General features: G+C 26.3%; 4 protein-coding genes across 4 annotated transcripts; 2 read left to right on the top strand and 2 right to left on the bottom strand.

Annotated features, from left to right (window-relative positions):
- Positions 1–303: 303 nt before the first annotated feature.
- On the bottom strand, positions 304–5,204 carry LOC113560499 (ATP-binding cassette sub-family F member 3). The gene is made up of 13 exons (XM_026966402.1): positions 4,896–5,204; positions 4,694–4,799; positions 4,433–4,610; positions 4,077–4,309; positions 3,839–3,943; positions 3,339–3,497; positions 3,045–3,248; positions 2,621–2,786; positions 2,374–2,564; positions 2,128–2,302; positions 1,622–1,802; positions 1,335–1,555; positions 304–684 (listed from the first exon to the last, which is right to left on the bottom strand). Exons 1-13 carry the CDS (start codon positions 4,966–4,968, stop codon positions 529–531), a joined length of 2,148 nt encoding a protein of 715 aa, XP_026822203.1. The 5' UTR covers positions 4,969–5,204; the 3' UTR covers positions 304–528.
- A 4,270-nt stretch (positions 5,205–9,474) lies between these two features.
- LOC113555640 lies at positions 9,475–15,379 on the top strand. The gene is made up of 3 exons (XM_026960146.1): positions 9,475–10,412; positions 11,068–11,170; positions 15,293–15,379. Exons 1-3 carry the CDS (start codon positions 9,475–9,477, stop codon positions 15,377–15,379), a joined length of 1,128 nt encoding a protein of 375 aa, XP_026815947.1.
- Positions 15,380–15,859: 480 nt separating this feature from the next.
- Positions 15,860–21,859, top strand: LOC113555154 (ankyrin repeat domain-containing protein 13C). The gene is made up of 10 exons (XM_026959501.1): positions 15,860–16,170; positions 16,245–16,286; positions 16,428–16,532; positions 19,847–19,978; positions 20,077–20,294; positions 20,371–20,502; positions 20,675–20,842; positions 20,914–21,063; positions 21,148–21,277; positions 21,389–21,859. The coding sequence occupies exons 1-10, from the start codon at positions 16,056–16,058 to the stop codon at positions 21,520–21,522; spliced, it is 1,326 nt and encodes a 441-aa protein (XP_026815302.1). The 5' UTR covers positions 15,860–16,055; the 3' UTR covers positions 21,523–21,859.
- LOC113555159 (distal membrane-arm assembly complex protein 2) lies at positions 17,660–18,755 on the bottom strand. Its single transcript, XM_026959514.1, has one exon. The coding sequence runs from the start codon at positions 18,508–18,510 to the stop codon at positions 17,665–17,667; it is 846 nt and encodes a 281-aa protein (XP_026815315.1). The 5' UTR covers positions 18,511–18,755; the 3' UTR covers positions 17,660–17,664.
- Positions 21,860–25,232: the final 3,373 nt, after the last annotated feature.

The raw sequence follows: 25,232 nt of genomic DNA, 5'->3' as shown, positions 1-25,232 counted from the left end.
TTCGAAATTGTTTTAGATCATAACCCAGAACTTATTTTAAATCATTCAATCCATAGCATATGATAAAAAAAGTACCGGCTAAGTTATGCCAAACTTTTTAAAATAATTAATTATTAAATATCATTAATATATATACTCATAGATACTATTAACATAATGTCATGAATTTTAATCAGACTATAGTGTAAAAATGATTCAAAAGAAATAAAAACATTTTATAAGTTTACCAAACTTTGGTTTATTAAAGAATGGTTCACAAACCAAACAATAATAAAAATGTAAAAAAAGAAACAATTGTGTATATATATTATATGTGTATTGATAATGGCTGATAACAAATCATCACAAAATTGTATGTAAATACAATTCATACTCATACTTTGTTATGAAAATTGTTAACTTATGATATTTATAATAACAGAGCAATGTACATACAATTGTGGTAAAATTCCTAATAAATGCCAACAAGGAAACAATAATACATATATAAAAATTATTATTTTAGATACACAGGATGGTCAATGGTGTCTACTTGGCTGCTTCTGCAAGTTCACGTTCTACGATGGCTCTGTACTCATTGAAACCACCTTCAATGCTCTTAACACTTCCACCACCGCAAACCCATAGTTCTTTACAAACCATACGTATTAAGCGTTCGTCGTGAGATACAAGTATTAAACCGCCCTAAAAATAATTTATAAGCATCAAACAATTTATTTGTTTGAGTTAATATATTGTAATAAGTAATTCAACAAATATGCTACCAGGATAAGTTAAAAAAAAGTAAATTTATAACTTGACTTTTGATTTAATTTAAAGCTATTTGTGTGGTTATGAATTAATCTAAAAATTGATTTCAATAATTAAGACACTATTTTTAATTTATTTTCCAATTTTCAGAATGAAAAATGAATGTATTTATATTTAAGTACTAAATTGAGGAAATAAGACATACATTATATTGGGTTCATCACACCTAATATTTAGGTTAAAAAAAATAATGATTAAGATATTGATTAATATTTCTGTAATACTGAGAAATTTTTTTATCAATAATTTAAAATTAGATTTATGGTATTTAAAGTAGTTATATTAATCAGTCCACTTCTGTTTAGATGATAGAAAGTTTTATATATTCACAAATTGTCAAAAAATTTAATTGGTTAGAAAAGTTTTATAACAACTCAATACAATTACCTACTCCAGGTTTCTAGAAAGTTGGATAATTCAATATGACTCACTATTGCTGGATTGGAGAAATTATAGTGTCTTAAAATTTAATGTTTAAATAAAAAATATTTAATAAATACATAATGAATAATTTACAAACTTACTGTATATTTTTGTATAGCTTTGCCTAAAGCTTCAATTGTTTCAATATCTAAATGATTGGTAGGTTCGTCAAGTACTAGAAAATTTGGATTGGACATGCACATTCTTGCAAAAGCTACTCTCGATTTCTGACCTCCAGATAAACTACCAACACTTTGTAATGCCAAATCACCTGATATACCAAAACCACCTAATTGACGTCTATATTCTTCAATGGATTTACCTAGAAACAAATTTTGTTGTAAATGAAGTATAATAATTTTTTTATCTTGTTCAAATAATAACAAACCTGGAAAGGAAGATTGTAATAGTTCAACAGAAGAAAGATTCATTTCTAGTTGGTCAACATGATGCTGACTGAAGTAACCAAACTTCAAACTTCGATGTACATTTCTAACACCGGCTGTAGGATTTAAAATGCCCATAATAATTTTCAATAATGTCGTTTTACCTGCTCCATTATCACCCACCTAATAAACAATTTAAATTAAGAATATTATAAAAACAATGATCAAATTTCATAAATAATGACTTTATAGGAATTTGCTAAGGTGTTATGACAACAATGCTCATAATTTAGTATTAATAAAATATACTGTGACTGGTAGTACAGAATAAAATAGTAATATTTAGTAAGTATGGAATCTTTTTAATCAGCAAGGTGAACATAAAATACGGATACAGTGTTTTGGTTCAATATACATTAAATATACATAATAAATTAAGTTAAAAAAAGAAATTGTAGGTATTTAAAAACATAAATACAGTGATATACCAAATAAATATTTAACTTACAATACAAATTCTAGATTCTAATGTAGCTCCAAGGTTAACATTTTGCAGAACATTATTACAACCGGGATATGCAAATGAAATCTCATTAAGTTGTAATATGGGAGGTGACAATCCTTCTGTTTCTGGAAATCGTAATACAACTTCTACTTCTTTCTCAATAGCTTTTAATTCAGGTCTAAAGCAATATTATATATATGAATGATTAACTAAATATTTACATATACCTTATACAATAATATTACTTACAATTTTTCAAGCATTTTAATTTTACTCTGAACACTAGAAGCACGATTAGCATTGTACCTAAATCTATCAATAAACTCTTGAACATGAGCTCTATGAGCATTTTGTGCTTCAATTTCTCGTTGTTGGTTTTTAAGTTTCTCATTTTTGGTTTTTTCAAAAATTTCATAATTACCTCGGTACGTATCAATGCGCTAAATATACAACTTTATTAACTTTTGACATTAAAAACAATTTAAATATGAATTACCTGTGAATGTAGATGTAATATATCAGTGGGTACGGTGTCTAAGAAATGACGATCGTGAGATACTACTAATAATGTACTTTGCCAAGTTTGTAAATAATTTTCTAACCATATAATTGCTTTCATATCCAACATGTTCGTAGGTTCATCCAGTAATAACAAATCTGGTCTATTTAAATTAAAAATATTAAATAACATTATTTATTGATGAAATTCAAGAGTAATTTTTATTTTACATTATATTAAAACTAAAATTAAATAAAAAATAAATTTATTTAGTTCTGAATATAAGACATTTTAATGGGTCATGCTAAATTATTGGTAAATAGTATATATTAAATAAAATAATAGATAATAACCTAATATTCTTTTAAATTTTGATATTTAGTATACATATAAATACTTTTGGTGATTATAAGATACTCACTTTGAAAAAAGTGCTCTTGCAAGAGCTAAACGCATACGCCATCCTCCAGAAAAATGTTTAGTTGCTTTTTTTTGCATATCTGGGTTAAAACCCAAACCATCAAGTATAACACTTGCACGAGCTGGGGCCTTATCAGCTTCTATGGCACTTAATTGCATATATATTTCGCTTAATTCAGAAGATAATTCAGCACTAGACGTAGACCTAAGAATAACATTGGATTGTTGAATACCTATTTATTTTTAAATTATTTAGGTTTAAACTTTAAAGTTTAAAGTTAACTTGTTGTCTTACCCATTAGCAATCAATGTATTAATTTCTTTTTCTCTAGTTAACAAACGATGTCGAACAAAATCACACTGCAGTACAGATTCTAAAGCAGGTGTATCATCACCAACAACTTCTTGTTCAACATGTAATATTGATATATGAGATGGGATTCGCAACTGACCACTAAATTATTCAACATAAATATTAAATACAATAATCACTTTGAAACTAAAATAAAATAATGATAAAAATATTATATTGATATATTTTAATAAACATTGTAATTGATTATTCTATAAATGCAATTTATAATTACAATATATTTATGATAGGTTGATTAATAATTTACAGTTATGTAAGTATGGGTGTATAGTGTATACATCTCATTTCCTGAGCAGAAATAGTTGAAATTAAATTCTGAATTAACTCAAAAACCTAAGTCTTGAGTAATATACAACAAATGATAATTAAAGTTATATGATTCATTAAATCACTTTAGATTACAACTGTATAATAAAACTTACCCTGAAATCATTCTTAATAGTGTAGTCTTCCCAAGACCATTTCTTCCAACTAAACCGTATCTTCTACCACATGCTAAAGTTACATCTGTATTCTGAAGTAATATTCTAAAAAACAAAATAATTAGATATTTAAATTAAATATAATAGTATAAGTTAGTAATTAGTAATAAATAATTTTTAATTTTATAATAACAGAAAGGTTAAACGCATTAAGTAAAATACATCAAATTCTATATACCTGTCTCCATAAGCAACATCAAAATTTTCTATCCTTATATCTTGAGCTCGATTATTTCCTTTAGCTTCCAGTTTTGCTTCCTTTTTACTTGTTACTTGTGAAGCAGTTGCAGCATCCATTTTACTATTTACTACACTCATAGTTCCTACACCTTTGATAACTTGCTCAGTCCGTTTATCTTGTTTTTGTTGCAATTTTGCTTGAGCTTTTTCCAGTTTTTTTTTATCCACTTTCTTATGAAATAAAATTAATAAAAAAAAAAAAATATATAAGTTCTATTATTAATAACGATAACCAAAAAATAATCAATTTTTTATATTTTGCAATCTTAAGGCATACGTATAAAATAAACATACCAGACTATCGTCTCTTGAATTAACCCATATACTTTTGATTTCCATATCGTTATCTTCCAGATCTGCTGCCATTGAAGCTAAATGCACTGGAGCATTCAGAATTTTTGTATGACCATTTCTTATTACATTGTCATCAGAATGAGGTCGCATAAAATTTAATAATTTTGAACAGATTCCTCTAAAATAATGAATTCAATATCACTAGTATTCTCAATGCACAATATTTAAATGTAATCATTATTTTGTTTTTTTATGTTGTACCTGATATCTGATTCGGACTTATTTGCTATTTCCTGTAATACTTCACCAATTGCTTCAAATATATCTTCAGAATCATGGAAATCTTCAATTCCATTTTGTAGAACACCTGTATATAAAATGTACAAAATCGACAAATTCATACAATAAAATTACATTCGAGAAAGTCAAACACTTGTGTGCATACAAGTTCTTAGTATATTACCTTCTATATATTGAAACATCTCTATATCAATAGAGGGGAATTCGGTTTTAATAAAATCTTTACAATGATCCATCTCTTATACTTAATAAATTATACCTATCTAAATTATTAACTAATTATTCTATAAAGTGTATTTTGAGTATTAACGGACGTGTGTTTGGCATAATTTCAGCATACGAAAGTTATATTTATTTTAAAATAACATAAATGTAATTAAACAATAATATTATACATGATGTTGATTTTTGAATAATCTATATTCCAATTTGATTTTTTTTTTTTTTTGTTTTTTGGAAACTCAACTAATCAATGCTCAATGAGACTATGTACTGTCATCTGTCGGTCTGTCCACTTTGTAGCAGCTGGCGCTAGAGCGGACGTATCTGCTATCACAAATCAAACCGTGCAAACTTAGAAATTTAAAATGAGAAATGACAAGTTATTCATGACTAGAATAGAGTCGTTGGCAACACTGACGGTAGAGAGAATCAGTGATTATTGGCGGGAGCGAAACAGAAAACTAAGTTAATAAACAAGTTTAACATATAATTCTATACTCAATTGAAATATAATAATTTATAAACTGTTTGAAGCGTTAACCAAGGTGAATGAACCGTGTAATAAGATATGGTAAGATGGAAACGCTGGTATGCAACTCTTAAAGATTTATTAAAACGTTAAAGCAGCGGACCGCGTTATTAGTTTTTCAAAGTTTTAATCCACACACCTATATATTATATTTCTGTGCACATCCCGCAAACTATTAAATTTATCTGCATACGTAAAAAATTTAAAGTTATCAATGTTTCGAAAAAAAAAAGTGAGAAAGTGGGTATCGTTCTGCTGTATAGTAGAGATGGAGAGTAGGTCATTGGTCACCATTATAATGAATATGTTAAATTTGAATGTAATGACGGGTATCATTGTATCTATTGAAACTTAAGTAGAAATCACAAAAATTTTATGAATTTTTAACTTCAAAATTCCTTCCAAATTTTCGTGATTTTGATATATTTTGTAAACATTTGAACTTTAAATGCTTACAAACAAAAATTGTGACTAACGATTTTTGATTTTTTTTTACTACGATAAGTACAACCTTGTATTGAATTTTAAAGATTTTTGGGATAGCCAAATTTTTTTATCAGCAGTTTAAGAAAAAAAACTTAGAAAAGTCGAAAATTTCAATTGTCTATATCGTTGTAAAATTAATATATTCATCACTCCGTTCAGAATCTAAAAAATATAAAAATAATTACTCCATATTTCCATCCAATTATGGCCTCAGAGGCTCGGACACAAATAGATACACAAACACAATCTGGAGACAACAGAATTAAATATTAAATCAACTTTTATACAATACTAGTAGTTAATCCAAATGCATTGTTTCTTTATTTAATGAGATATTAATAGAAATTATTGTATCTCAAAAATTATTTGAAAAGTGATAAATTATAAGAAGAGAAAAAAATGTTATGGTCATAACAATAACAAATAGGTAGGTATTTAATGATAAATGATAATAATATAATAATAATAGAAACAAACGTATATCACGTGTAAAGCTAAAAAGGTATTGTTAAATTTATAAACCATACTAGAGGATAAAACTAAGAATGACTTTTATTATGATGATATTATTGAAGGATAAAGCATTGATGTAAGAAAAGTTGAGATCAATAAAGTAAAAAAGGTAATTTAAATAAGGTATTTTAGTTTTAAAGTTTAATAATGTTAGACATTAGAAATTTCATTACGTGGCCCCACTATAGTTATGTAGGGCAGGGGTGGTTAACTTTAATAGACTTGTGATCGACCTACGAGATATTCTAGGTTGTCGCGATCAACCAAAATAAAAGGTTGTCAATAAACAAAAAATATATATGTACATGCGTGTTACACTTTTTATTCGATATCTGTGTATAATCTCGTTTTTCATAGTTATTTATTGCTTTTTCTCTAAATATAATTTTTATATTCGTGGGATATACAAAGATATACAAATTTGCAAAAAAAATATTTAAATTGTTTTCTGAAAATAATTCAAAAATTTAAGAAAATTCGAAAGGGTGTCGCGGTCAACTCAAATTCATCTCGAGATCGACTGGTTGGCCACCCTTGATGTAGGGTACACACGGTATAGTACTACATAGGCTGTTGGTTATTGAGTACCAATTTGTAAAGTGCTACAGCAATAACTAATAAGTTATTAGCTGTTAGTGCGTATAACTTGGACTTGGAATATTTTACTATATAACAGCACGAAGATTATCTGGGGGAAGATGTTTTAGAATATTGTTTATACTTGAGGCATATTATTTTTGAAAGGTTATCTCATTCTAATACCCACGGTTTCTTGGTGAATTGACGATTTGAAGCCTTAGAGGGTTTAAATTAAATCAGAATAAAAATAACACGTAAAAGGGGTTGTTGATGAAGCTAGCCTACAAGTCAGCAAGCTCATTAATTTTGACTTAAATTCTACGACTGTAGCATTAATCTTACTACTTACCAGCTTACAACAGATATAAATTATAAATTTCTTATTAAAAAATTATTCCGTCTATGTATTATAGAAGTCATTATTTATCATAGTATTATTTTTTCTTGCATGTTATTAATACGTTTATTTTCGCTGTATTCTTTCCTATCAAATCCATCTATCATACAAGTTATTATTTATTAAAATGTTTTTTTCATATAATATATTTTATATTTCTTACGTTTAACATAACTTTTATTATAATTTTTTTTTTGTGTGTTTTTAATTCAATACATTTTTTAAGTAGAAAATTTTCTTCAATCTTAAATATTTAGAGGGGTTTCTGGATATCTAGTAACAAATTTCAAACTTCAAGGAGATAAAAATGAAATAATTCTCTTACTAAGATACGTTTTTTTTCAATGTAAAATGAAAATTGTTATTTCTAAGTCAAAAATCTTGAAGTGCAATATAAGGTTCCTTATAATTTTTAATTTTCCCTTACTTTTGAACAAATTTTATTACAACTAAATGATTATAAATTGATCTAAACAAGCTAATTGATAAAAATATTGTTCGAAACTTTAAACTACTGTTTGTTATAATTAATTATTTTTTTTAAAGAATATAAAATTTTAGTTTTAGAAGATAGTTTAAAAAACTTTTAAATTACTTTTGGTTTTATAGTTTTTGAGAATTAAAAAAAAAAAACATTTGCGTACAATAATACAATCATAAATTGAAATAACGTTTTTTAAAATCTCTTTATATAACATAATGGCTATATATAATACACTTATAAGCTACTTAATTTTCAATTTCAAGTTACGTTATTACCTACCTACTTATCATATTATTATTATTTGTTGGACATCAAAGTTCGATTTGGTATCCGAGTGTCTGATTCATAAATTATAATAACATATATTGTTTGCTGATAAACGATAATAATATTATAATGATTTCACGAAAACTAGAGTTATATATTTACTATTTTATTAATATTATAATCAATGAAATAATAATTAATTATATTTAGATTAAAAAAAAACAATATCTTTTAATTTTTAAATTAGCTTGCTAGGAGTGCTAAAATAAATTAGGTCATGCTTAATTAAACCAATATCCGAGCACTCCGAGTCAAATGTCTGAAAATCGATCTCTACATATTTGTACAATTTCACAAATAAGTGATGATTATAAAAGTAAATACGCTTTCTATTGCTATTCACGATCTCACACAGGTATAATAATAGGCACAAGAACTTAATAATTACACTTTACAGTTACATTACAAATATACTTTATAATGTATAAATATATAAAAGTTATACTTAAAACCTGTTTAAATGCAATTCATATTATACTTAATAAATCGTCCAAATCTTAATTTTTATTTTGTATTTCTTTTTCTAGGCATTTAGTGATCAACAATTAAGACCGTCATTTAAAGAACATTATAGAACAATGTCAACGTAATTTAGCTGATATTAATTATATTTTAATCACATTAAGTTTAAGTTTATATATAAGTGCAAAAACAAATATGGTCGTAACTCGTTATACAAAATTTGATAATTTTAAGGTATAATATACGTAAAACCTCAACAACATTTCATTACCTCGAATGTTTACTGTGGTCTGTGGAGTTGAATAGTATACTATTTTTGTCTTTGATTTCAATCAGTTAAATATAATTAATAAATTATAAGTAAAGCAAAATGTGGAATTCATCTATATGTTTAAAAGGTAAGCAGTTGCAGTAATAAAGATTATATTATAACTTGGTAATCAATTAGTTTAGTGTTAGTGAGATTCTTACAGGGTATAGCAAGTAATAATGCGTTTCTGCTCTGGGTAATTAATATACCAGTTTGCTTTTGTCGTTTCGTTTATGAAAACCCCCTACATATAGTAATTCACGCTATAAAAAATTTAAATATCCTTATACTTGTCCCGGGTGACGAGAATAAAAATTTTGAATTTATTAATATGATAATGTTGAAGCATTATACGTAGGTAACGCGCTTTTTATCTGGAGATTATTTTGTAAGCTATCCATTTAAATTCTGTGATAATTTTTCAGGTAAAATAATGTTGATTGTGATTTGTTTATGCGTCGTATTGCGAAGTACAAATTGTCAAACGCATAGGCCCAACAACTTCTACCGCGGATACCCCGAAGTGCAACAAAATCCATCAGTTGGTAAACCATACGGTACTGACAACGTAAAAAATCATGGAGGTAGTAGTTATTATCCGTTACTAGATGTAAGTGACAACGACAACAAAAAATGGCAAACCCTCGAGTCATCAGTGCACCATCATGGTGACGGATCTAATGCAGCACCTGCAGCACCAGGGCTAACCGACATAACCGCAGTCACAGTTAAAAGTGGTAGTCCGGTCGTTGTCAGCGGTGGTAGCTTGGTGATTAGACCGTCAGCCGGAGGTTTCGTCGTGGACGGCGGTGGTGGTATAGGGATGTTAGGCGAACCGGAAGCGGCCGGAATACAACTGAAACAGCCGTTATCTGTCGGGCCGTACGACTTGGCTAGCGATGAAGTGTTGCACTATGGCTCATCACCTCTACAGCATCATCAGCAATTCGGATATCCGTTTTTCCACGTTTCCGGGCTGCTGCAGCGGCTGTTGTTCGGCAAGGCGATATTCGGACCATCACCGTTGGACGGATACTCGCCGTTGTGCAGCCGGTTGACGGCGGTCAGCCGATTCCTTTTGAACAGGGTGTTTGAGCCGTTATTCGCCACCGGATTCTTCATGGCTGCATCGTATCTATTCCGAACGTCAGTGTTGCCCAGGATAGCGCATTACATTCATGTGTACACCATGCTGAAAGACCATGTGGATGACGGCCGGTTCGTGAACGGTCGTCAGATATCAGGATATTTAGACATCCTGACTGCGGCAGTGAACGACGCGGTTAACGACGACAGACCGTGTTTACGGAGAATTGCCTGCGAGGCCGGACTTCAAGTGGCCAGGAGTCCTGTAGCTCGTTCTGTTCGAAGGTAATATGTCGTATACCATGATTAAATACCATATTACTATGTAAATAGTAATATATAGGGCGATTCACTAAGCATGCCCACAAGCACCCTTTTTTTTCAATATACGATTGTTCAAAATTTGATTTTTTGATAAATTTAGTCCTTATTTTACTTATGTTAAAAATATTATATTTTAGTTAATTATAGTATATTAGTAGATTAATAATGTATTTTTATAAAACACTTAGGCCCGTTTCACATGAGTGCGTACCGTACGCGCACGTTTATAATTTAGATTGATTAAGTTCATATGCGCCATACCGGCAAGGGAAACGCGCCATCGTAGGAGTGGTGCGTATGTATTTAACCAAAGTAGCCGAAAACATGTTCGTACGATACACGCCCATGTGAAACGATTTATTATACATCGACGCATATAAATATATACAGAGTGATGTATACCTGTATAGTCGATACCGTATACAACGAATTTAAATCGTTGTTGCGGACTGTCAAATTGTCGGTATTATAAGATTGGTTTAGGTCACGCAAGACAATATTATGTTTGAAATCAATAATTCTGTTCTACATCATATATAATATTAATAAGTGGATAGTGCTTATATAGCTATATTATTATTTATATTTTTACCATGTTTTTTTTTTTAATTCACAGCATGGTCAAAACAATTATGTCAGAACATGAATTTATGCACATTTTCAAAGAATCATTAACTGGGTCTGTTTTTGATTGTAGTCAATATATGTGTAAAAATTATGCAAACATGTTTTCATTTAATTCAATTAATGCATTAAAATGAAATGCATTCTCTATTTAAACTTTATAATTATTTAATTTATTGTTATTTATTATTGAACATTAATATATGTGTAAACACTACTACAATGCATCGTTATATATTAAACTATTACTACAACATTGTATAAATATATTGTATAATCTATACTACTATACTCGTATATTATGTAGATTTGTAGACATTATAGGTATATAATAAAGTTTCAATTTTTTATCAGCTATTCAAAACTACACGTCCGTCGACAATTTTATATAGCATGGGTGACCAAACCGTGACTTGCGAGCCGCATGTGGTTTGCGTCATAGAATTTTGCAGTTCGCAACTTATCGTAACATTTTTACAAAAAAAATTTTTTAATATGAATTTATGTATGACTTTTTTTTTTACATTTTGGCTCTTCCATATTTATTAATATATATTTGATGGCTCGCGAGTCTCTTCTCGCTGGCCACCCCTGTTATATAGACTTTATTAATTATTTTTCCAGTTTATTAAAATCAAAACTATTCATTCATTTTAAAGTTTTTGTATATTATAGAATATATTATATATTTTCATATTTAAGTTTACAACTGATATACTATATTATGTATCACATATGCAACTTCCGTCTATTTAATGATTTTTATTATACGATAACCATGTAACATATATTATATAATATTTTATGAATTGTATGATTTAATGGCAATGCGCTGAATTCTATAAATTGAGTTTTAATTTTATAAGAGTGTGACTCAGTACCACAAAAAAGGTTTAATAAAACTGTTCTATAAAATATCAAGTTCTTTGATTAACTGATTTTTATAAAATCGAGTATATTGTATTATAACTTTAATTTAAGTCCAATATTATTTATTTATTACATTATAATATTATTGTTTTTTCACATTTTTATGTTATTGTTATTATTTTTATGAATAGAATGAAAAAAAATGGGTTTAAAATAATATGTAAAATGTTTATATTTTACTTCACTATAATAATGAGGTGTTGAGTTATTAAGTGTTTATATTTACACGTATTGCTGAGAGTTATTATTCCGTCTAATAATACTATTTATATTTATTTTATTAAACATAAATATTTTATATTAAACGAAATGATTAATTACTTATCATTTTCATCTCACTCGTGATTTACACTCAACTATAATACAAAACAATCTTTTAAAATTAAAATACTCATTCACTTACATATTATGCGTCTTGGAACCATCAAAAGTATATTTTATAAATTTATGTATATAAAATGTTTGTTGTCTCATAAAAACTTACACCCTGTTATTATGGTAAATGATTTTTGTTTAGAAATTATAACAAATCAAAATACTTAATATTTTGTATAAAATTGTAAAAATAATTATTTTCATACAAAAGTGAAAATTTTTTTTTGGAAATTCAATATTTTTTTAAAGTGTATTCAAAGTTACACTAATCCAATATGCTACTGAGTATAGTATAATATTAAGTAGATATAACATTTAAAATCTGTATTTCAAAAATTGTGAAGATTAAAATAAAATTGAAACAATAAAATAAATGGATCCTCGACAGGAATGTAGCTAAATTGCATATACACGTCGCCGTGGTATTATTATTTTAGCTTTATTACTACATACTATATAATTATTCATAAAAGTTATATGAGATCACCATGGATGTAGCAAAGTTTTCAATTTAATATTGTTGCGTATTAAGGATTTTGTGAAGAGGGTTGATATACGATGGCAAACATATAATTTCTTCGACAGGAGAATTAGGTCAAAAATGTTAAGATATTATATTAATAGTAATAATAATAATAATTTTATTTATTTTCCAACTATAGTTTAACAATTTATAAGAGAGAAAAAATTTACATTACAGTAGTTGATCACTTTCAAGCCAATGGCTATGCGGAAATGAGAGTTCATAGTAATATTAGATTAACTATATTTACAATAATAATGTATACAATAAACATAATATTCGAAAAACATAAACAATATAATAAAAATGATATGAATTATAATATAATATAACAATACTGTTTTGTACGTTTTTAAGAATTTAAGTAAAAAGATATATGAGAAACAGAGCATACAAAATTATTTCTAATTTAAAATAATTATTATTATACTTATAATCAGTAATTACACATATAAATTTATAAAACTAATCTTTTGTTCAAGATTTATTATTCGTTATTCATTTTTTAGAAAACGGAGAAAACCATAACAATACAACATATAGTATCGATCAATATACAAATTTATATGAATGACGAAACAGAAAACAATTACTACTATAAGTACTATGTAGTACTTATATTTCAATGAGGTCAATTATTTTAGTCTAATACGAGAAATAGGTCAAAAATGTTCTAAAAATTTAAAAAATGCATTAAAAACGTCAAAAAATGCTTGGAAAACATCGCGTAAGACATCTCCAAAAAAGGATTTAAATGTATTGAAGTCTGAGTCTTAATTATCAATAATAAATTTTTTTATGATAGATAAGAGAGTAATGAAGAGTGGTATCATAAATTTGCCCGGTGGCGATGGGGCATCAATAAACATTTTGAGTCGTCAGACTATTTGAGAAGTAAAGATTGAAAATGTCAAAGTTGATGTTTCCCAAACGTTTTACAGGGCGTGTGATATACAGGTTTACTTAACAAGCTAAAACGTATATTACCCAGCCACTAGTCGATGACTTTGACAATGTTATCATAGCTACCAGTGCAGATCCTTAACGACCCGACCTTAAGCACCTCAATCTTCTTTAAATCTGGTAAAAAGAATGGGGAGTTAAAATGAATGAGAACAAGTTCATCCATTGTACCTTTTCTCTATCAGCAACTTTCTCTCAATCTTTACCTATAGCCCAATTTATACATTACACTATTACAGTCGTTATACCACTATAACGAAGGACACAACCGAATAATTTGGATAATCGACTAATAATTATATTTTATTTTAAAATATCATCTAATAGGTAGTTTGTTATAATTTCTATTACTAACTAACATTAGACAACTATTGATTAAACGATAAGCAACTAATGACTATAGAAAACGACTAATGACTATATAGAAAAACAAACGATTAACAACTATCGAAAAATAACCAATGAAACACGAATAAATTACAAACGAACAGATTAGTCGAATTATGAAGTTATGCTTATGACCAAAAATAAGAATTATATTTTAAGTCTAACAAATAAATTTGTTTAATTATCTGTCCATTCATTATACCATAATTAAATATGATATTTTACAAGAAAAAATATTGTAAGTATTTTGTATAGTATTGTATAGTAATAAAATACCTTTTATTTAAATAAAGTATAGAAGACAATAGTTATATTAGTTATATTAAATTAATTAGGTACTTGAAACTTTCAAATTGAAAATTAAATGCATTAAAAAATTATAATATACTAATTGTTAAAATTGTTTTAAATTTTTATTTAAAAATATAAGAATATTTAAATGTTTCCCATTCAACCTATTTTATTTTGGCATTTGATATTACTCCTGTTTTTGAGAATACTCTTTTATAAAGAACGGATATAGCTAGAATAATAAAATATTTCATTGCAATTTCAAATAATGGACATACCTACCTTGGTATTTATATTGACCGCCATCTTACCTGGCTACCACACATTAAAGTTCAACCATTAAGTAATCGCCTATATGTCCTTCATCCCTTGCTAATTTCCAAAAATATAAAAATTCCAAACAAATTATTAATTTAAAAACTACTGCTTGAACTTATCTAAATGTACGGCATCCAGCCCTGGAGTGCATCAAAAATTTCTAATACCAACCGTAACCAAAGAATTTAGTCAAAAATTCTTCGTATAATTTAAAAACCTCCAATCTACGTCTCTAAAATCTCTTCACTTTTATTTAAAAATAGTCAAACTACATTAAAAAGAAGCACTTCAATAACCGACTCAGTGATTTTTTAGGATTTTTTTCAGTAGGGGCTGATCAATTTTTGAAAAATACAATTTAATATTTTTGTTGCGATTTGTATAGACCATTAAACATTAAAATAATTTTTAAATTTTCTTAATATTTCAGGGGGGTCGCAGCCTCCTCATCCACTCCACTGGCTTGGATCATTCCAATCTCACATTTATTTTTCAAGTTCTCAACTCGCATCCATAATCTAATCTAGTAATTCTCAAAAGAGATTAAAAATATAGAAGTTCCGTGACCTGCTCATATATATAAGTATATAATTCATTAGCTATTATAGACAACAATAAAAAATCAATAGTAATATAAGTGCAAAATCATATAAGTTAACTATAAATATCTATTAACGTCTACGTATTAACGAAGTACCTCCACTGGGAGCCAGGGAGGTCTCTTTACTCCGTGTTTCCTGCGTGTTCTAATATTGTAACAGATTACCTAATGAAAAAAATATAAAAATTAGTATTAATACCTATTAAAAGTTAAGAAATTGATATTGACATTTACGAAAAATATAAAACAGAACGTTATCACGAGTGACGGTTTCGCTCTTATCAGACGTGTTTCGTTTGGTCTATAATCTACATACATATATATTTTTGTGACAGAATAATTTATTATGATTTTGTTATCACTGTTACGGACGTTGGAATAACATTGATAATAATTTTTTTTTCACCATACAAATGGTGAACACACGACAATATAATAAATGTCAATAATGTTTTAATGTCAATATCCGTATAATTATTATGTAGACGAAGACGACGATACAAAAACACCAAAAAATAATAATAATATGAAACACTAAGCACACAGATAATTAGAAATAATTGGACGACATCTGAAGAGCAACGTCAGTGGTATGGCGGAAGAAGAGCATTTGTCGTATCCACTGCACGAATGCGTGTTCGAGGGTGACGTACAAAAGTTCGCACGGTTGATGAGGACAGAGGATTTGTCGAGAAAAGACAAACACGGTATGGTGGCTTCGCATCTCGTAAAGTATGTTGCTATAGAATATCTTGTTCCATAATTATATTTGTTGTTGCAGGTAACACGGCACTGCATCTAGCCATCATGCTTGGTCGTAAAGGTAAGTTGGTTAAAGGCAGTGGTTTGGTGACTACGAGTCATTATCGATATAATATACTAATTTATTGTATCTCATCATTCTGCCTGTCGCTCAAGAACATAATATTGATAATACTATTTACTTACCTGAAATACATTACAGATATAGTACAATTGTTGCTCGCTCACAATGCACCAGTGAAAGTAAAAAACATAAATGGATGGACCCCTTTGTCTGAAGCAATTAGTTATGGAGACCGTCTTACTAGTAAGTTTAAATATTGCTTGATTTAAAAATATACTTCTTATTCATTAATATGAAGTAAAATACATATAATTAGTATTTGACAATTTATGGTTCATAAATACTATGGTTATAGTGTTTTTATTATTTACTCTGTGATTAATTAATTTATATAATAATATATCATTATATTCGAGTGGCATAACATACAACATATAGCTGTACTATAAGCGTTATTTTATAGACATTATGTATTGGTTATTAGATGAACAAATAAAAATAATTATTTTATTAATTTATTATTGAAACCATGTCATTATATTCAAGTTTAATTGTTAACTTGTTTACATTTTAATAATCTACTAAATAATTTTTTTCTTAATTATAATTCATTTGATGAATAATAATTATTAATTAAAATAACTGATTTAGTGGCATAATTATTTTACAATATTTTGTGCTTAATAAATTCAACATTGTATTTTGATCAAGTTCAAAGTTTTACTATTTAATTATGTTAAATTTAACAAAACTAAATATTGTCTACTATTTGCTTTAAAAGTTACAAATATATTTATACACATTTAATATACATAACAAGATATTCATTTTTAAGTTCTTCCTTACAAAGACATGGTATAGTCTTATGTAATTTGCTTTTGTATTTAAACTGTAACATTATATTTTATAATTTAAACACTTTAAATATATATTTTTCAAACTATTTTAATTATTAATGAAACTTTTCGTTAGTAGTATGTATGAATAATTCTAAACATTTTACCAATACATTTTGCATTGTGTTTTTAATTTGTCTAAATGTTCGCATACACATAAAAAAATAAGAATCAACACAGAATACATTACTCACTTCGTTCAGAATCTAATACCCCATGACTAAGGTAAATTAATAGTATACACCTTACCGAATATTTATGAATATTATTATTTACTTATATAAAAGTGGTCAATTATTTTTTCATATCATGTATTGCACACCAAATGTACAATTTCTTTGATAAATAAGAAGTAAAAGATACAATTAATATAATATAATAAAATTTATTTTTTATTAAATCAAGCTAAAAATGCTCTAAGCATTATTAATAACAATAAAAATAACTATTATTGTTATACACAATACAATTTGTTATTACTATACTTCATTAACATTTAAATTTTCTCTTTTTGTTTGTAATTCAACATCTTTATTATCCTGAATTAAAATAAATAATCCAGGAATTATGTCTTCCAATGCAAAGCATGCCATTTGAATTTCTATATTATTACTATTTACCACTAATATTTTGAGTTGAGTTAGCTTTTGAAGACCAGCTATACCAGCAGCTGTTACTTGAGGACAGTTGGAAATATCCAAATACTCCAAATTAGGTATTGCATGCCCTATGTAATCTAGGCACCAATTGTCCAGAACTGGGTTATTTCTTAAATTTAGCCATTTCAATTTAAATAGATTTTTAAAGTTTTCTATTCCTTGGTAATACAACTTTAGATCTGAAGCATCAATAGCCTCAACAAAGTAATTTGGGTCGTAAATTTGTGGTAAATTAACATGGTACTCTTCTTTTTTATTAGTCCATTTAATAAAGTTATTCTGTCCTCGAAATCTAATTGCACCACCTCGATAAACAATAAAATGTGATGCAGCTATATCACTTCCTAGTGATTTTACTCGTTCAGGTACATAACGTTGATTGTACTTGTGAAATTCAATTCTTTTACTTTTATACCAAGAATATATGCTTTTCATAGACCAATCATAATTCATGATACGTGAAGGCCCAAATTTATAGTGAGGTGTTACCCATTTAGCAAAAGAACTTGCTTCTGTATGTTTTTCACTATTATAGTTTTGATTCACCAATTTTTCATATAAAATCTTGTTTTCATCTTTGGTTAAATCATTTGAATTTGAATTGAATCGTCTACCTGTAAAAACTTGCTTTGAACATAGCGGCATTCGATTTCGTATACTATTCATTTTTCCAACTTAAATTACTGAATTTAGATCACGATTTTTTTTTTTTAAGTAAACTAAGTATAATATTGTACTAATTATAAATGTTTATAGAGAGATACATACTTCACATTGTACACAGATTTAAATGTTCACATTAAAATAAAAAAAGTGTAGTGATTAGTTAATTAAATAATCTAGTTAATAAAGTAAAAATTAAATTCTAACTTAAATTGGTGACTGAGAGTGCTACATTAATTTTTATGTGACTTCGGCATTTAATATTTTCAGAGCTAAATAAAAAATATTAATCACTGATAACGTTGATAATATATTTTCAGTGTTACCAGAAACAAAATATATATTTTTTATTACAATGGGAAATCTATGAGTAGGTAAATAAAATGTATCCATTTTAAATTTTAATCTTCTGTGAAATTTGATATTTTAATTTTCGAAATATGGCATATTAAGTTTATCTTTATTTTTACAATATAGTTTAACTAGGTTAACTGGTTAAATCTACGTAATATAGAACATATTATGTTCTATGGTAAAAATTACTGTTAATTATTAATTGTATACTTGCAAATTGTAATGGATACAATAAAAATAAATTCCCAATTTTATTACTCAAATAGGCAATATTAATGTATTATTCTATATTTAATGCATAATATTTGTTAAATATATTTTCTTCTAGTGTAGGTATAATTATTACACTACTGTAAATATAAATAGGTAATAATTTATGCTGAATGAGTTTTTGTCCAGTTTATATGGCCAAACTTTTTTCCAGCATTTATTTCAATCATTTGAAGAATTAAACATTAAGACTTATTCAATATTTATTCATAGAAAGTAGTTAAATACTTTCTGCAAATATTATGCTTTGAATACTATGAATAGTTAGAACTTACCAGTTACAGTTTATCAGTTTCACATAGTCTTGATACAAAAAGAAACCTAATTTTGTTTGAAATATTTTCAAGGTCGATTTTGATATAATTTTAAAATTTGTAAATGCATTAATTTTAATAAACTAGAAATTTATATTATTATATTGACAAATTGTGTATTATTTAGTATTTATAAACTAATATTACTAGTTATTAACTTACCTATTAAATAATTTAAATTATAAAATAATTATAAGAACCAACAAAAATTACATCTCTTTAATCTTTTTCATGTAAAATAATTCTTCACATTAATCTATACATAGTTTACTGGAAAAAATAAATAAATATGATACATTCATTTCTTTAATAAATAAAACAAAATAATGATTATATTATTATTATTATTATTTTATTTGTAAATAAATATGTATTTTTAAAGATTTTCAATTTTGATTTAGTTATATCATTATTAAAAAAAATGAAACACCAAGCAAGGGAACAGATTGAAGAAAGACGACCTAATTTAGTATCTGCATTGAAACAAGTTGGAGATTTTTATATGCAAATAAAATGGGACTTTCAGAGTTGGGGTGAATATTGATTAATTTTACTAAAGTTTGATTTGAATGTTTTGTAAAATACTAATTATTTAGTAATAATCATTGACAATTGTTCTTCATTTTTATAGTGCCATTAGTTTCACGAGTTCTACCCTCAGATCTTTGCCAAATTCATAAAAAAGGTACATCGTTTAGATTAGATACAACGCTAGTAGACTTTGCAATGAATGATATGAAATGGGAACGTGGAGAAATCACATTTCTGTTTGATGGTGATGCTAAACCACCACATTCTCTTATTGTCATGGATAATAAAGCTGGCGTCTACCAAAGAGTTAGATATTTAGTAAGAAAATTATTATTTTATATAATTTTATCAATTATGAAAAATATGAATATTATTATATTACTAAATTTTAAAGGAAACTGAATCAGAGATTGAAGATGAAGTTGATTTAATGATGAGTACTGATATAGTTACTGCACAGATGTCTACAAAATCAATAACATTTTCTCGAGCCCAATCGGGATGGATATTTCGACAAGATAAAAAAGTATGAATGCATTTTGTATATCATATAATAAGCTGAATGCTAATTTATAAGTATCTATTGTTGAGTTAAAGAAAAAATATTATAGTTATTATGTACTCAATGTTTATTATTTATCATGTTTATTGACTTCATTAAATTATATAGTTTTAATAATTCAAAATTGTAAATTCAGGAAACCATCGGAGATTTTAATGCTGATTTTTATCATATCAATGGATTAACATTAGAACAGAAAAAACGAAGAGAACACTTATCTGAAGAAGATCTACAAAAAAATAAAGCAATCATTGAGAGTTTAACTAAAGGAGGATGTGCTATTAATATTGATTGCAATGGGGAAGTAAGTAACTTAATACTTGATGTATGTTTGATTATTTAAATGTGAGTTATCCCATTCATTTTATTTTTAAGCCTGTACGACGAGAATCACTTTTTCCTCCAATGCCTGCAATATGCACTTGGAAAGAGTATTCTACATCTCCGGCAGGACAACATCCACCCTTAGCGAGAGAAATGGTTTTTAAAAACACAACTAGAGGATTTAAAGCAACAGTTGCTATGGTAATATTTTTTATCAATTTTTGAACTAAGCTAGATTAGTTTTTGCAAAGAATTATCTTAGAATGATGATTTTTTTATTTTTAGAGTATGGATTTTCCTCTATCAGTTGCTATGCTAATGGATGTACTTGAAGTTACTGCTCCATTTAAACATTTTGCTAAACTACGTGACTTTGTGAATTTAAAATTACCACCAGGGTTTCCAGTCAAATTAGGTATGTTGTGTGAATGGTATATAATTTTATTGCGGAACAAAATGTATAAAACATAATGTTTCCTTGGATACCTATACTTTATAGTAATTCAATTTAAATTTATTCATATAGATATTCCAATACTGCCAACAGTGTCTGCTAAGATCACATTCCAGGCTTTTGAGTTTCGCGATGACATAGATTCTGATCTTTTTGAAGTACCAGCAAATTATGTTGAAGATCCATCTAGGTTTCCAGATTTATGACGATTTTTGAGTTCCACAACGTTATCATAAATTTAGAACTATTTGAAGGTGCCATCAAATCATATTATAGTTTCCTCCTAGGTTTACAGAATTACTAAGGCCTGGTGACAATTCATTGAACAACTTAATACACATAATTTAATCAATATATCAATATCAATATATTGTTGTGATACGCAGATGGCACAACTGTATTCATTGCTTTATGTAACTCTTGCCTACAAAATTTCTTAAGAAAAAATACTTGGAAATTAGTGATTATTATTATTATTTATTTATTTATTTTTAATTCTCGAAATTTCTTTGTAAAACATTATTTAATTTTACTTATTTAATTGTTGCACAGAGTTTTTTTCAAAATGTAATGTTTCTTATGAATGTGTTAAAAAATAAGTTAACTTATTTTATTTATTTATTTGTCCTACAATTTCAAATTATATTACTATAATTTTGTTATTTTATTTTTATATTTACTTTATGCATTTAGAATTTGTATTTAATTGCTTTTGAAAAGTATTTTTGTATCCTTCCGCAACTACAGTATTTATTGTTCTTGTTTTGTTTTTAAAGGAGGGGGACTTAAAAGTTAGATTATGTACAATCTATGATTGTATTTTTTTTTTTATTTATTTTTTTTTCATAACGGCTGTATACTGAAATACACAATATTAGTGTATTAAATTGAATTAGATAATTATTATTATCTAAATTATGTATGTTATTTAGAATATTATTTCCATATCTCAAGATTGTATACTTATAATTTTAATTATTATTTATTATTGTTTTTAGTAGCACCATATTATTTAATTGTGTATTTTTCAACAAGGGGTGATTCATTTTCTTAGTATTAGTTATTAATATTTTGTTTTGTTGAAACATTTCTGTAATTTGCAAATGTTACCTCAAAATTATTTTGAAAAATAAAATTGACTAAGTACCTAAAAAAAAATTTTTATTATCATGTTATTATTTGAATATTATGATTTATTGAAATTAAATTTTTATTTGAGCATTAGTGTGTGTACAATATATTGTACAAATTGAATTAACAAATATTAATTGATAATTTTTATTAAATAAAATATTAATTTATCAATATGTTATGTATAATATATTATTACTAGAAATCAGAATTAAATGCATTTAAATGTTCAAACTGAGTTTATATGTTCATGAGGGTTTGAAATGTTGAAGTTATAAATTAAAGGATTTTGTTGACCAAATTTTATTTTCATATAAAAGCATATTTAAAGATTTAAATAATTTTGTTATACATATAATTTGCATACTGTATGCACTCTTAATAAAAAAAAAAACTAATTATTTTCTCTTTCTAAATCCAAATAACACAATAATTTTTATGTTTCTAAAATACTGCACAATCCATAGACTGAAAAAAGAATGTTTATTAATTATTTTTTAGGTTCAGATCAGAGTGATGAAAGTATTTATTTTATAATGATCTCTGTGTGTGAATTTAATTCATCAAATTTTGGAGTAGTATAAATGCTTTCAACTTTTAACTTTAAGTTTTTAGTAGGATATAGTGGGTTCTTTATAGAGTCAAATTTTAAAAGTAATAATTTTTTAGTACTTCTCAAAATAATCAAGTAAAATAAAGCTCTGCGTATGATTGATGTTGATTGACTCACTGTAATTGATGTATTAAATTTAAATTCATTACTTTATCATTGTATATAAAAAGTAATTCTGAGCAAAGACTGGTTATTATTTTATTTCACTTAAGTATATTTCACATGATATATTTGTATTCTGAAATAAGCAATCAATGTATTGACTTGATCAAGTTTTTTTTTGTGTATGAGTACATGATAATTGATAAAATGCTTGGATTTTCAAAAATGGGGGTGGTTTTGAATATAAAATTGAATCTAGTTTGTAATTTAAAGAGATTAAACATAAAAATTCGCAGTGTTTATTTTTTTTAAATAAATATATACAATTTGCGAAAATTATTAAATTATTTTGTAGTAAGAAATTCATAAAAATATTTGTTTTTAAACCTAAAAATTAAAAATTTTATACAAGATTCTTTATTTATGGTTTTTAATATACACACGAAAAACAATTCTTCGGAAAGCCAAATTTTTTCATGAGTATTTCAAGTTTGAATACTTACAACATTCGATATTGGCCCGTAAAATAATTATTTCTCCTCAAATAATTTTCTGTTACAAAAAAAATAAATAAATAATATTATATATTTGACATTTTTACCAAACGTTTATGTTATCATTTTTATTATCAAAATTGTTCAACTCTTTTTGAAATACTAATAGGTATGGGAAATTTTCCGTTTTGTTTTATAAATGTCGATTAAAAATTGTTCGCTGGGTCAAAATTCTTGAAAATATGATACAAAATCCCAAAAAATTATTCTTATATCTGTATAAAAATATTTAAAATACATAGGTATCAATTTTTTCGTTGATGTATTTGAAATTAGAATTTTACAAAATTCGTCAAATTTGCAAAATTTTGCAAACTTATTTGTAGTTAAAAATGCATAAAAATGTTTGCTTTTAAATTTAAGTTTTGAAACTTTGATACAAAATTCTTTATAAGTACTTCATACAGAAAACATGAAATCTAAAAAATGTATAAGAACAATAACTTTTTATAGACATTTTAAGTTCCAATTCGGACGACGTAACTTATTTAAACGATATAAATATTGATATTATGTTAATTATTTTGTTGTAATTTAAAAATATTATTCGTGGGAACTTAAACAGTCCTGTATTTTATATTACTATGCATTTTATAATACGCAAAAACATTTTTTCTTTATTTTAAAATATTCTCTATTTTTACTGTTGTACGGTATTTACAGAAAGATGTTATTACATTTTGCGTTGTATAACTTTCTATTATATGCCATGATATAAATGAATATATTATATATTATTATAATATACTACATATTTAATAAAATAAATGACTAATGAATGTATCAAATAAACATATCACTTGGTATTATGGGTTAAAGACCGTTTCCGTTCATAATCGTTTGTCGTATTCAGTGGTGGATTCAATGAGGGGTGGCGAGGGACCCGAAAAATACCCCCCTTCTCAAAAAAATGACGACACATGTAATTTACATTTAGGTACATGTTATTTTATGATCATTACTTTTTTACATATATATAATGAAAATATTGTTATTGGTGTTTTGTTTATTAATTGACGAAAATAATAATTAAACATAGGTACTATTAAAAAAAAAATATTTAACAGTCAATAAAAATATATAAAAAAAAAATAACTTTCATAACACATTTTTATAAAAAAATATAAGGCCTTGTGAATAAATCACGCAAAGAATATAAATGGTTATGTTGTTCTTTTTAAGATATTTCGTCAGAACCCTGTAAATTATCCTCCATGTTTAATCTAGAATATGACTATTTATTTAAAACTATACAGAGTGTTCCGCGAGAATTTGCCCATTGCGATATTTTCTGAAATAATGGAGATATCATAATTCTGTTTTTTTAATATGATTCACAGGAACAAGAACTACAAATATTTTATATTTTAATTTATTTTTATGTTTTGGTAGAAAAGTTAAAAAATGTATTTTTTTATTTTATTAAATTTTTTACCAAAACATAAAAATAAATTAAAATATAAAATATTTGTAGTTCTTAATCCTGTGAATCTTATTAAAAAACCAGAATTATGAT

This window comes from Rhopalosiphum maidis, chromosome 1 (genome assembly GCF_003676215.2).
Source record: "Rhopalosiphum maidis isolate BTI-1 chromosome 1, ASM367621v3, whole genome shotgun sequence".
NCBI lineage: Eukaryota > Metazoa > Arthropoda > Insecta > Hemiptera > Aphididae > Rhopalosiphum > Rhopalosiphum maidis.
This window is presented reverse-complemented; position numbering and strand designations above follow the sequence as displayed.

Excerpts from the sequence above, each read along its gene's own strand:
- LOC113555159 (XM_026959514.1), bottom strand. The coding sequence starts at position 18,510 with ATGAATAGTATACGAAATCGAATGCCGCTATGTTCAAAGCAAGTTTTT.
- LOC113555640 (XM_026960146.1), top strand. The coding sequence starts at position 9,475 with ATGTTGATTGTGATTTGTTTATGCGTCGTATTGCGAAGTACAAATTGT. Across the intron at positions 10,413-11,067 it reads GTAGCTCGTTCTGTTCGAAG|CATGGTCAAAACAATTATGT; the intron begins GTAATATGTCGT and ends TTTAATTCACAG. Across the intron at positions 11,171-15,292 it reads AATATATGTGTAAAAATTAT|GGGGGTCGCAGCCTCCTCAT; the intron begins GCAAACATGTTT and ends TTAATATTTCAG.
- LOC113560499 (XM_026966402.1), bottom strand. The coding sequence starts at position 4,968 with ATGGATCATTGTAAAGATTTTATTAAAACCGAATTCCCCTCTATTGAT. Across the intron at positions 1,556-1,621 it reads ATTACAATCTTCCTTTCCAG|GTAAATCCATTGAAGAATAT; the intron begins GTTTGTTATTAT and ends ATTTGTTTCTAG. Across the intron at positions 685-1,334 it reads AAGCTATACAAAAATATACA|GGCGGTTTAATACTTGTATC; the intron begins GTAAGTTTGTAA and ends AATTATTTTTAG.
- LOC113555154 (XM_026959501.1), top strand. The coding sequence starts at position 16,056 with ATGGCGGAAGAAGAGCATTTGTCGTATCCACTGCACGAATGCGTGTTC. Across the intron at positions 16,171-16,244 it reads GTCGAGAAAAGACAAACACG|GTAACACGGCACTGCATCTA; the intron begins GTATGGTGGCTT and ends TTGTTGTTGCAG. Across the intron at positions 21,278-21,388 it reads AGGGTTTCCAGTCAAATTAG|ATATTCCAATACTGCCAACA; the intron begins GTATGTTGTGTG and ends TTATTCATATAG.